At 42.2% G+C, this 13,989-nt stretch overlaps 1 protein-coding gene across 6 annotated transcripts in view; it reads right to left on the reverse strand.

The window, feature by feature from the left end:
* Positions 1–13,989, reverse strand: part of Depdc5 (DEP domain containing 5, GATOR1 subcomplex subunit) — a 115,056-nt gene that overhangs the window by 24,407 nt on the left and 76,660 nt on the right. For all 6 annotated transcript variants that reach the window (XM_038325299.1, XM_038325291.1, XM_038325323.1 and 3 more), the window contains exon 32: positions 7,950–8,055. In XM_038325299.1, coding sequence (XP_038181227.1) covers positions 7,950–8,055 — 106 coding nt within the window. The remainder of the gene's footprint in view (positions 1–7,949; positions 8,056–13,989) is intronic.

The raw sequence follows: 13,989 nt of genomic DNA on the forward strand, positions 1-13,989 counted from the left end.
GCTGGGCATGGTGATGAACACATGTAATTCCATCACTCAGGAAGCAGAGACAAGAGATCAATCGATCAGTACCATCCTCTGATACATGGTAAGCAAGCTCTAGGCCAGACTGGGTGTGCTATGTCAGACCATGTCTTAAAAAGAAGAGGGCAGGGTGGGAGGAGGCACAGCTCTTTCCTAAAATTTTACTTACAAAAGCAAATGGTAGTCCAGGTTTGGCCCATGGTTGCCTGACTCCTGATCTGTATTACACACAGTCTGTCTTTCATGGATGCACATTTTGCTCAGAGTGTGATACCAGAAAAAGTTGTTTTCCTGAAAACTTTGTCATTTTTGTCTGACCACTCTGAATCTTAGAAAGATGGTTCCCATACTTCTTCGGCTACTGGAGGCTTAGAGTTGAATTCAGTACAACGTTCTAGCTGCTTTACAAGGTCTTACCCTATAATGCTTTTTCTTTTCTTGAATTTCCCTCATCTACGCACATTTTTATGTGGGGAGGGAGGAAGCACTAATTGGATTTGATAGGTTTTTTAAAAAAAAGGACTTTGACATGAAGTTATAAGGGGGATGAAGGGGGAAGGGGAGGATGAATGGCTATGACCTAAATATACTATATTCATATATGAAATTACCAAAGAGCAACAAACAAATATGCATCAAATTGACATAATTCAGCTTTAATACTAATAGTCACCCTTTGGTGCCAAGACATCATTACCCTCGGAAATAAAATCCCATGGATGGCTGGGAGGCGGTGGCACACACCTTTAATTCCAGCACTTGAGAGACAGAGGCGGGTAGATCTCTGAGTCTGAAGCCAGCCTGGTCTACAGAGCGAGTTTCAGGCCAGCCTGGGCTACAAAGAGAAACCATGTCTTGAAAAACCAAAACCAAAACCAAACCAAACAAATCCCGTGGATGATCAAGTCTTTTTAAAGGCATAGTATCTGCATACAGCCTTTGCAAATCATCCTGCATGGGTCACATGTCAACCTTCTGACACGTCAATACAGCACTGTCGTCATCCTGCATGGGTCACATGTCAACCTTCTGACACGTCAATACAGCACTGTCGTCCTCAAAGCCACACTCTAGACACACACAGCACAGTTACAAAAGCACAATTTCAAAGAATTAAAAATCTCCTAATGCTTCAGGTTTCTTATTTTGTGTTGGATGGAACTTATCCATAGCTGTCCTGCAGCATAGGTAGCCCATGGGCTGCAGGCTGGACACACGTGCGTGAGTTTAAATCATCTCTAATGACGTAGAGTACCTAATACAGAGAAAGCTATGACAGCAACTGCTACACTACACCATTTAGAGAATAGTCTGTACATGTTCAGATTAGACATAATTTTTTCTCCCCAATATTTTTGATCCATAGTTGATTGATTGTGGGTGGATGTAGAGGGTCAATTACACAAATTCTAACAATGGTTGATGCTGACCGTATACTGATCACCTACCCAGCACCATGCTGTTTATTTACATATGCAAGATTAGAAGTATGCTCATTTCTAAGGATATAGGTATTTTCCTTCTATAATTTATTTAACTTTATTTCATGTGCATTGGTGTGCGGGTGTCAGATTCCCTGGAACTAGAGTTACAGACAGTTGTGAGCTGCCATGTGCTCTGGAAGAGCAGCCACTGCTCCTAACCACTGAGCCATCTCGCCAGCCCATATATAGGTATTTTCAGTTGTTTTTAATGAGTGGCAAAACAATATGTTCATTATGATTTCTTTCCCTTATAATTTGTTGAAAACATTTGTTATTTATAATATTCAAAATAACTAATAACATTTTAAATTACTATAAAAATAAATTACTATTTCCTCTTACAATGAAGAACTAGGTTCTAAAGCATAATTAGTTCTAAAGTATAGTCAGTGCTAATGCACCTCTCCTTGGTATAGCATTGAAGCCAAGATTTGAAAGCAGGTCTCTCTCCACTGTATGTTGGAAAATTAACATAAAATGTGTTTGTATAATAATAAAAATAACAAAGATATGCAATTTAATTGTGTGTACATATAGGGAGATCCCTTATTGCCTCTCGTAAGAAATGAATTTTTAAAAAATATGTAATTTATTTTGTTTTATATTCACTGGTGTATGTGTGAGGGTGTTGGGTCCCCTGGAACTGGAGTTACAGCCAGGTGTGAGCTGTCATGTGGGTGTTGGGAATGGAACCTGGGTCCTCTGGAAGAACAGACAGTGCTTTTAACCACTGAGCCATCTTTCCAGACCAAGAGTTGAATTTTTAACTTATATGTCTTTTTTGTTGTTGCTTGTTTTTTGAGACAGGATCTCTCTCTATAACTCTGGCTGCTCTAGAACTCACTCTATAGATCAGGCTATCTCGAACTCAGAGGAGATCCACCTGCTTCTGCCTCAAATGTAAGCCACCACGCACGGCTTACTTTATATGTATTTTTACAGCACCAGGAGAGACATTCATTCCTATGCACTCTCTATGGGATTGTCCTCTACTTACCATTTCCAGCTGTAGAACTTGTCCACCTTTGTTTTATAGGTAAATTTCACCACACAAAATAGACCTATTCGACTCTGTTGACTTTTCTTATATTAAATTCTAAGTCTAATACATCAATGAAGAGTCTTCTTAGTCGAAAGTAAAAGACTTTGGGACTGAAGAGATGGCGGCTCAGTGGTTAGGAGCACTTGCTGTCCTTCCTAAGGATCTGGGTTGTATTCCTCTCACCCTCATGTAGTCCACAACTGTCGGTAACTCCAGTTCTGCAAAATCCAATGCATTCTTCTGGCCTCCAAGGCCACTGGGCACACTTGCAGTACACAGCATACACACAGGCAAAACAACACCCATAGACATAAAATAAAATTAAAAGTTAAAAAAAAATGTATATGGGCTGGAAATTTGACTCAGTGGTTAAGAGCATTTGTTGCTCTTACAGAGGACCCAAGTTCAAATACCAGCATTCACACAGTGGTTCACAACCATCTGCAATTCCAGTTCCAGGGGCCCCAATACCCTCTTACAGGCATGCATGTGGTACACAGATACACACTGAGTCAAAACACTCATACACAAAATAATAGAATTAAAAAAATCTTAAAAAAACTAAAGAAAAAAAGAAAGTAAAAGACTAAAGAAATCAGCCAGAGTCTGTTTTAATTCAAAATACAGTATACCTTCTACACTCGGATGAGAGACACTTGGTTGAGAGCTCAGGTCCCGACAGGAACTGCACATGGCTATTTGAGTCACAGGTAAGGGTTGTAGAGGTATGACAATGTCCATTCTTTGAAAACCAAGATTTCAATGTTAAGTAAACCTTAGTTTCCTAGTACTGTTCGAGGGACATTATTGTGGTCCAGACACCCAGTAGTATAGTGTTCTTTGTCACAATGTCTTTAAGTCTCATTTTTCCCATCTGAAAGATGGGTATAATACTTTACAGGTTGTTACGAAGATTACTGTTTATGAAACACAGGCAAAGAGGGAGCTTCGTGAGCTGATTTTCTGACTTCCACTAAATAAGGACTCGTTAACTCCTCCCTCCTCTTAGCCAGACCCACTCTGTATAACCCTTGTTCACTCAGATCTCTGTAGCTAGTTCTCTACAGCTAGTCAATTTCATACAATCCTTAGAAGCCTCCATAAACACCAGGGAGCCCTATCTGCCTCCAAAGACCAGTCAAAACAGTAATTACTAATGCTAATTACAGAGTGGGTTCTGAGTCAAGCCTTGCGGGTCATGAATGTAAATCCCAGTTCTACTCTGTACTCTAGAAAGCAACTTCTTTGTTCTTTATTTCTCCACATACAAAACTGAATAAAGCTTTTACTTAACTGACACGTTATGCTACAAGGTGAAATGAGATAATGTGGTAAGTAATGAATTTTAAGGCATGGAAGGCCCTCAGTGACCTCACCCAAACCTTTCATCTGACAAATGTAATGTCCAGGGCCACACACCATTACCCTGGACATAGGCTCAGGCCTATTAATAAATGCTGGTTGGTTTTTTTCCCTACCACTTCCAGTCATACTTTTTTTAAAAAAAGATTTATTTATTTATTATATATACAGTGTTCTGTCTGCATGCATACCTGCATGCCAGAAGAGGGCGCCAGATCTCCTTACAGATGGTTATGAGCCACCATGTGGTTGCAGGGAATTGAACTCAGGACCTCTGGAAGAGCTCTTAACCTCTGACCCATCTCTCCAGGCCCCCTGCCATACTATTATAAACTTATCTTGGCTGTACCAGGAGGAGAAAAATAAGTGTTCAATCCTTAAATATACACATTTCAAGATGCTTGTAAAATTTAAAAGGACAGATGCTGCAATGTAGCGATAATGAGATGTGTGGCAATCAGGTGAACCACACAAGCAGCAATGAAAACTGGTTCAGCATTGGTGTGTTAGGCTGTCCTCTTAGACAACTATCTCCCATTCCCCTTTGCTGCTCTGAACACCAAGGCACCTAAAGCCAAATTCAATATCAGTTGTCACTCAAATTCAGATTCAGTCCAATTTCGTCTGCTCAGAGGTAAACAGAAGGCCAGTTTGTGCCAACAGGATGGGCATGCACAGGCTGGAGTTTGGACTAACCTGAGGGTAGAAGGCAGATGATGCCGTGCGTGGGCTGCGAACAAACTCCATAAAGAAGGCCCCGTCCTGAAGTCAGAGGAGGAGGAAGCAGCAGCAGCAGCAGCAGCAGCAGCAGCAGCAGGTGTAAAGTAGCCAAGAAATGGATTGTGTATGAGAATAGGAGAAGGGGATCAAAAATAAGTAAATAATAAATGAAAACAAGGATGCAAGGAGGAAATCAGGACATGAGGAAATGGGGTGTGGGTGGAACAGGGAGCCCAGAAAGACAATATCCAAATGCAAAGCACAAGCAAGAAATCACACTTCAATTCGCATAACACCATCTACGTGGGCGAAAGATACAGCCAAGCTCCTTGTGTGTACCTATGGCTTGGGTGCTTTTAACTTCCTTCAGACCTATGACAAGGAAGAGGGAATGGCCCCAGAGCAGTGTTGGGAACAGCAAGGTAAGGGCAACAGTGACACCTTGTCCTTCACTCTGTCTGGGAACAGCCCTCTGAGAGAGAGACTGAAGCCTAAGATTTCTTCTGCCTGATAGTTATTAAATGTGGCAGCAAAGAATCAAGGAGAAGTCTTGCTTAATCTTCTGTGAATATGGGGGTACAGAGGCAGCAGTACCTGCTCCTCTACTGCTTGGGTAACAAAATCAAGAAACTAAGACATTTATAAAGTCAGTCACATTAGCACTAATGCAGTGGGCTTCCTGAAGACCACCCTGCTTTACTTATGGCTGGCTATGTATTTGTGGCTGCCCATGTACTTGAAGCAAAGGTGACAAAGAGGACATTTCGAAGAGCTTGGGATCCTTCAGAGCCTTTTCACTCTGCGTGCTCTCCTTCAGTTCTAAAAGTAAAACAGTGGAATGTCTGGATGTTCACTGTATCACCATTGCCAGTATCTTCCAAGAGCCACTGCAAACTCATGTAGCACACCCTGGAAAGGCATGACTGAAGATGCAGACACATCACACTCTCCGTAAGAGGCACTGCCTCCAGACATGACAGCTGTGTGTATGTCTACAGACCAGAAGAGGGCACCAGACCTCATTACAGATGGTTGTGAGCCACCATGTGGTTGCTGGGAACTGAACTCAGGACCTTTGGAAGAGCAGGCAATGCTCTTAACCACTGAGCCATCTCTCCAGCCCATCTCATAGCATTTTTGCTTCCCGCTCCCTAAACCTGGAGCTCACAGCCAGCACCATAGCTTTCAGAAGTCAGAGTAGTACAGGGTGCATCCCAACAGCAATCTAGTGTGTGGTCTCTAGTGTATTTCAACTTCCTATAATTTTCCTGCTTGTCCTTCTTGCCTTTGGCACCATCCCTAATGCTGAGAAATGACAGTGTAGAGAGGTCAGAAAAGGGCTGGGAGGTGTTGGCCCATCCCAGAACGTGACTGCGGAGGCACTCATGGTACTGAGAGAGCTATGCCACAGAACCGAGACCAAGTTGTTGCTGTTGTTGGCCAACAGAACTTCTATTTTGTACACAGACTCCCTTTGGGACCTACAGCTCTCCCCTTGGGCAGGAGTCAGCAAACTACAGCTTATAAAGTAGTCTGGCCACTCCCCTGATCTGCCCAGGCTATGTGCAAAAAATGGCTTTTTATTTTAAATAGTTATAGAAGTACTTAGGAAGGACCCTTATTTTTCCCATGAAGCCTGAACTCCACACACAGGGTTGTTGATCTCTGGTTCAGTCTCCAAGCTGCCTACAGCTTTGGTTGATACTTTTCTCATATTTTAATCCCTAGATTATAATCCTAGTAATTTATACCAAGGTAATTAATCATTCCTGTAGTCAAATAACTGCCACAAGGAAATCCATGAGCATCATTTACAACTTCATGACATAGATTAAATTCTGTATTATTGGTAAGAAACTCTCCTCCCGAGACAGTTGTCTTTATGCCACCCTGGCTGTCCTGAAACTCGCTCTGTAGAGCAGGCTGGTCTCTAACACACAGAGATCTGCCTGTCTCTGTCTCCTCAGTGCTGGGATTAAAGGTGTGTCCTGTAACACTCAGCTAAAATTTATCTTGAAAATGAGAAACAATTTACATTTTAAATAAGCTTTCTGTGTGAATGTAGTATTGGAATCAAACCCAAGGCCTTGAGTATGTAAACTAAACACTCTACCTCTGAGCCAGATTCCCAGCCCACAGCTACTTTAAATATGTTTTAGGGACTGAGAGGTTACTTCAGTTGTTCTAGAGTACCTACCTGCCTACCATGTTAAAGGCCTTGGTTGAATTCCTAAAACTTAAAACAGAAAAAAAACCCACAAAAATCCCATGTAGTAATATTTCATTTGTATATTAATAAATAAATCTTGCCTGGAGATCAGAGAAAATAGACACAGTGATGAGCCTTTCAGACCAGGCAGTGGTAACACACACCTTTAATCCCAGCACTACAGAGGACTATAAAACGAGAAGAGACAGCTCTCAGACATAGTCTCATTCTGAGATTCCTGGAGGCAGGATCACCATTTTGGACTGAGGTAGAGGTAAGAGTCAGTGCCTGGCTGTTTTGCTTTTCTAACCTTCAGGCTGAACCCCAATTTCTGTCTCTGGGTTTTTATTAATCCTGCTACAAACCTGAATATAACTTTTAAAACATGACATGGGAAACCTTTATAATATGAGTAAAATTAATAAATACAAAGTTAGATATAAAATATGGCCCAAACTATGAAAAATAAGTGCTCTCTTTCATCTCCCAGTAGTAAAAATTAGATAAGAGGACAGAGTCAGCTCTTCCCACCACACAAAATGATGAGCCTGAACTTCCCAGGAGACACAAAAGCCTAACCTGTTTTTTTTTTTTTTTTTGTTTTTGTTTTTTTTTTTTTTTTTGCCTCATTTTGTCACACTAGTTATGCTGTAGAGAAGCCTAAAGCCTCAAAGTTTTGCTTGCATTTTTTTCTTTCCCAATATTTCTCAGGAGTCTTAAAGAAAAAAAAAGTAGGAATTCCATCATCAAAAACGAACAGGCTTGTGTGGGCGTTGCTTCAGGAATTTCCAATTCCCCTCTGGTAGAGTGATGGTGACCCTGAAGGGAAACTAGATGGCAAATTCCACAGCTCGAGTGAGATCTCAGGCCTGGAGCAATAGCGCTCTGTGTGGCTGTTCCCAGGCTGCACCTGAGCAGAAATCCACGTATTACTACCATCAACAGGAAGATTCCTCGACGAGGGATAAGAGAACCTTAAGACGGTTTGTGGTAGAATTTCTCTACAGTTTCAGCACAATTGATTCTGCATTCGTGGCGATATATCATGCTTTCATTTGGGCTCCTGGGACTACACAGCAACAGTCCCCGACTGGTGAGCCACTTTTACCTTTCGTGGGCTGTCCACATAGGTGGGAGTCATAGCAACACTGCTGCTCTCAGCTGCCTGAGTGGAACCTTTTCCATGCACAGCTGCCTGCTGCTCTCCTAGGCACCTGAAGGAAAGAAAACACATGACTGCAGCTTGCTGGAAGATCTCTAGGGAAGGACCAGTTAGTCTACATGAAGACAGCACAGCTGTTTCCAAATACGCTTCTGCCTTGCTTTTCCCTCAGGTCCTACATGGCACCCTTAATACCATTAACTGTCCTAAACAGCCGTTGTCCCCCACAGTATATCAGAAAACAGCCCAATCAAAAACACCCTAGGGCTGGTGAGATGGCTCATTGGGTAAGGGTGCTTGCCACCAAACCTACCAGCCTGAGTTTGATCACTGAATGCACACGGTGGAAGAAAAGAACTAACTTGTGTAAGTTGTCCTCTGACCTCCCCACACACTGTGCCATCCCACACAAACATGGTAAAAATAAAAAGCAGTCGCAGAAGCAGGGTGTAGTGTCACGCATCTTTAATTCCAGGTGGCACTCTGTGAGTTTGAGGACAGCCTGGTCTACACAGAGAGTTCCAGGACAGCTAGAGCTGCATATTAGAGAACTTGTCTCAAAAAGAACAAAAAAAAAAAAAAAAAAAAAAAAAAAAAAAAAAAAAAAAAAGCAGTCCAAGAAAGACAAAATATCATGTTTCCACTCATACACAGAATCTAGATTTAAAATACACACACGCGCGCACACACACACACACACACACACACACACACACACACACACACACATCTATATGTACATGGCACAGAAGCAGAAAGAGCACAATGAAGAAAGATAGAGGACCAGAGGAAGGGGAGGAGGAGGAGGGAAGGGCAGGGAGTGGAGAGATAGGCAAGGGATGTATTACTCTTTCATAATAAAACCCATGTTTCTCTCTCGTTTTTCAAAAATTCATTTTACAACCAACCATAGCTTCCCCTCTTTCCCCTCCTCCTGCTCCTCCCCACCTCTTCCCACCTGGCCCCCCATCCACTCCTCAGAGAGGGTAAGGCCTCTCACGTGGAGTCAACTAAGCCTGGCATATCGAGATGAAGCAGGACTAAGTCTCTCCCCACTACATCAAGGCTGAGCAAGATATCCCACCATCGGGAATGGGCTCCAAAAACCCAGTTCATGCACCAGGGATAAATCCTGGTTCCACTGCCAGGGGTCCCACAAACAGACCAAGCCATACAACTGTCACCCACATTCAGAGGGCCTAGTTCAGTCCGATGCAGGCTTCTCAGCTGTCAAAAACTCATGATTTTTTTTTAAACCATTGTTTTGAATACTAAAAGTTTAGTTTAAAAAGAAAATCACTGGTTGGGAATGTTGCCAGGCGGTGGTGACGTCTAACTTTAATCCCAGCACTCAGGTGGGTCTCTGTGGGTCCAAGGCCATGCTACAGAGTGAGTGAGTTCCAGGACAGGCTCCAAAGCTACATAGGGAAACCCTATCTCGAAAAACCAAAAAAGGAAGAGAAAAAAGAAGAAAGACAATCAGCTGGAAGAATGGCTCATTGATTAAGAACACCGAATGTTCTTCCAGAAGACGTGTGTGGATTTGATACCTAGCACTCACATGGTGACTTAACTTCAGTTCCAAGGGATACAAAGCCCTCTCCTTACCTCCTTGAACACCAGGCATGTATGAGGTACACAGACATGTAGGCAAAATACCCATACACATTAAAAAAAATATATCATTGTGGGTTGGCATGTGCTTACAGCCCCAGCTCTTTGAAAGGCTGACCAAGATAATCATTTGAGCCTAGGAATTTCAGGACAGTCTAGGGAACAGACTGTCCAACAAAACATATTCTGAAAATCAGTATTGTAGTAGCATGCAGTATCAACTAACTAGGGGGATATGTATTAGTTCTATATACTTTAAAGGGATCAATGTCAGTTTTTGTGACATAATTATATTCCTTCCTTCCCAAGTCATTAGGTAAGACAAGAAAGATTTCCTTAGAATATATCATCCTATCTCAGTTCTGATGTATATTTAATGCACAGCTTTGTGTTCATTTTCCAATTTTTCCCCAACTAAGACGAATGGAATGCAGTGTATCCTAAGTAATATAAAGGTGCTTTAAAGTATATGAAAGATAAAAAACCCCAGCTTTAAACCCTCTTTATACTATATATGATATCCAATATAAATATTTATCACACAGCACAGTTTAGGGGATAAGAAAAAAGTCTACACATTTAGTACAGACTTTATTTAAAAGAAAAAAATTACATTTATTTATTGGGGTGGGGTGTGACTCTTGCCACAACACCCATGGAAATCAAAGTTAGAAGACAACTCACAAGAGTTGGTTCTCTTCTATCATGCTGGTTCTGGGGAACACAGGATATCAGGCTTGGCAGCAAAAGCCCTTACCCACAGAGCCATCTTGCCAGCCACAGGCTCAATTTTAGATCAGTGGGAGATGAATCCACAAATACATCACCCACAGACAAGGAGGACCAATTCCACTGCTGCTACTAGACACTTCAGAGCCAAATCCTCAGTTTTGGCCTATTTTCTTCAGCAGCTGGGAGCATTATTTAAGGGGGTGGGGCAGCTCCAACAGCAGAGCAGGTTGGTCTAAGTCAGTGAATGGTCTGTGTGCTGTCAAAACCCAGATTACCTCTGAAAACTGCCCCACCCAGCTCTAGTGCTCCTGCAGGGCCCCCGAGGCTGTCACTGGGCATGTGATAGTACTCCCTCCCACAGGTGTTGAGCCCAAGAACACTCCTTAATAAACAGTTTACATATGAAATTCTATCTTGGTCTGTTTCCCTGGCAACCTAATCTATTATGTTTCTCATATTCTGACTCTGTGTGCGCGTGCGCTGCAGAGATCAAACCCAATGCTCTCACCGCTTTTGTTACCTGACTGTGAGACAATCAAATATAAGCAAGCAAAAGATAAACAAAAACAAAGAGAACAAAGAGGTTAATTTATAGTAAATGCAGAGACCCTGCATATTTAGCCAGTAAATATCCATACTCAGAGACAGTTCTGTTCTATCTCCCTGTCTACTCACACCACTTACCTTGGAACAAAGCTCATGCATCATTTTATCTGTAACAGCAGTGTCTCTGAAAGAAAATAACTCTTTTTTTTTGAGACAAGGTTTCTCTATGTAGCCCTGGCTATCCTGGAACTCACTCTGTAGACCAGGCTGGCCTAGAACTCAAGAGATCTGCCTGCCTCTGCCTCTCAAGTGTTGGGATTAAAGGCGTGTGCCATTACTGCCTGGCTGAAAATAACTTTTAAAAAACATAACCACAATCTAAGATTTCTCCAACTGTTTCAAAAATATTAGTGTGTCCAAAATAAGATTCTATGAAGGCCTCTGTTTTGCTGTAAATAATCTCTTAAGTCTCTTTTAAGGTCTAAGCTCCTCTTCTTTCTCCTTATCCTTGTAGCTTGTCTATCCCATAAATGTACATAATCTAGATGTGCTGAGTTCATTCCTTTATTATTCAATGTTTTCTTCTCTGTGCCCTGTACTTCCTGAGAACTATAAGCTACACCTAAAAGTTTAGTCGGATTTAGGTTGAACTGGGAACACAGATTCTTCTTCTGTGGTGCTGTGTACTACTATCTGGGGTCCGTGACAGGCTGCCAATGCTGATCACTCCTAGCTCCTTTAATGCTTCAGTGACCACACAGAGTAATAGTCTATCATTCCTTGTTCTTTATTAGTGAGAATATTTTAGAAAGAAAAAATATCCAACTGCTTGGTTATTCTGGGGTATAATTATAGAGGAAAAGCAAAAAGCACACTTGCTTTTCTTCTTTGTCCACCAATATCAAACTGTCTTTCTCTTATCACACTGTAACACATTCTACATTCAGTGTTCTTCCGAGTTACAACCACAAACAACACTATGACTTTCTCTGGCATGTCTTTATGGCTGCAGCAGCTGTACATGCACACACAGTGTGTTCCCTCTTATGCCATAGCCATCCACATTCACTGAACTGCCTTCCAGCTGCTAGCCCCCACACCAGGCACAGGCATGCGTATCTGGGTGAGACTGCTCCTGTCTAATAGCTCAGAGCCTTCTACAGCAAACACATCTGGATGTGAGAACATAAACAGGGCACACTGCATTCTAAGGAAGGAGGGAGCAGCCAATCCCACACAAAAGCTGACTGGTAGGCCTTAAAGGGAGGGCAGGAGCAAGTCAGCTTACACTAAAGAAAGACACAAGTAGGCAAACATCTTTCAATATATCTGTAGGATGGAGCACTATCACACTGTTAGCCTGCTTTTTAGCATGGAGCCATCCTGCATGGGACATGAGAACATCTGTCTGTCTGCTTTTACTCCAATTTGGATACACTGGATTACCCTCATCTAATAAAAGCAGACAAGCCTGCAGGTCAACATCTGTGCCCAGGCTAACACTCTGTTGTTAGTCAACACAGAGCTAACTCCACAAGAGCCTGATAAAGGGTATGTGCCTATAGATAAAGACCAGCAGGGGACTGGAGGAAATGGTTACAGTAAGATAACAAGACTACAAAAACTTCCTTTCTCAAGTTGCTGTAACCTTGGTTTCCACAACAAATACAACTGAATCTGTTTAGTATAATAGAAAAAAAATAAAGCAAACAAGCTGAGCAGTGGTGGCACACGCCTTTAATCCCAGCACTTGGGAGGCAGAGGCAGGCAGATCTCTGTGGGTTCGAGGCCAGGCTGGTCTACAGAGTGAGTTCCAGGAGAGCTAAGACTACACAAAGCAACCTGTCTTGAAAAACAAACAAAACAAAACAAACAAAAAGCACTGTGTAAATAAATACTATATTAACGTCTAGCTCCTATAACCTCTTACAATCTACCTTCGGTCTCTTCAGAACTAGCACACCAGCCAGGAGCAGTCACCTGGGGCACAGAAAGACCTCAGGTCCCTGACCTGGCTCTCCTCACAGGGCTAACGGAGAGCCTCATCATTCATACTGAGGAAAGCTACAAGCACAAGATGGCTTTCTTTTCCCAGTCTGAGCAGAAAGAGGCTCACTGGTGCATACTAAACAGTGACTCACTGACAAATTAAAATAAGATCTTTTTACCTCCATCTTCACACCACTCCCAGAAACATATGTTCCTTGTTCTTTTCTGCAGTCAGGAAGAACCTGCTGGCAGAATCCTGAGGCCTTCCCTATAAGAACCGAGCCCTCTCAGGAGTCTGTCTACAGTCCTTCCTTTCCACCCAAACTCTAGCTCCTGGTACTCACCTACCAAGCCATTCTAGGCATGGGAAAACACACTGTGCTAGAAGTTTGATGTCGATAACAGACTAGAGACCCCCGAGAAGAAGGAACAGCAATTGAGAAAATGCCTCCATAAAACGGGGCTGTAGGCATGTCTGTAGGGCATTTTCTTAATTAATGATTGATGGGGGAGGGCCCAACACATTATGAGTGGTACCATCCCTGGGCTGGTGGTCCCGGGTTCTATAAGAAAGCAGGCTAAGTAAACCATGATGAGCAAGCCAGTAAGCAACACCCTTCCATGGCCTGTGCATCAGCTCTTGATCTGCTTGAGTTTCTGTCTGGACTCCCTTTAATAATAAACAGTAATGTGGAAGCATAAACCAAATAAATCTCCCCATGTTGCTTTCGATCATGGTATTTCATCACAGCAATAGTAGCCCTAACTAAGGCACACATTTTCACCAAAGACACTAAAAATATATTTCATGATATTAAGGAACTGTAATTTTTATGATAAATAACAACATTATGATTAAATTGTTTTAAAGTTACCCTTTTCATGGGGAGCACACATGCCACCACAGTTCAAGTGTAGAAGGCAGAGGACAATCTCCATGCTCAATTCTCTTCTTCCACAAAGTGGGTGCTGGGGCTCACACTCAGACTGTCAGTCTTGGTAGAAAATACTTTCATACACTGAGCCATCTTGCAGTCTTGTTTGGTATTTTTTTTTTTTTTAAAAAAAAAGACTAATTTTTCAGAGACACATGATGAAATATTAC

Source organism: Arvicola amphibius, chromosome 1 (genome assembly GCF_903992535.2).
Source record: "Arvicola amphibius chromosome 1, mArvAmp1.2, whole genome shotgun sequence".
NCBI classification, from domain to species: domain Eukaryota; kingdom Metazoa; phylum Chordata; class Mammalia; order Rodentia; family Cricetidae; genus Arvicola; species Arvicola amphibius.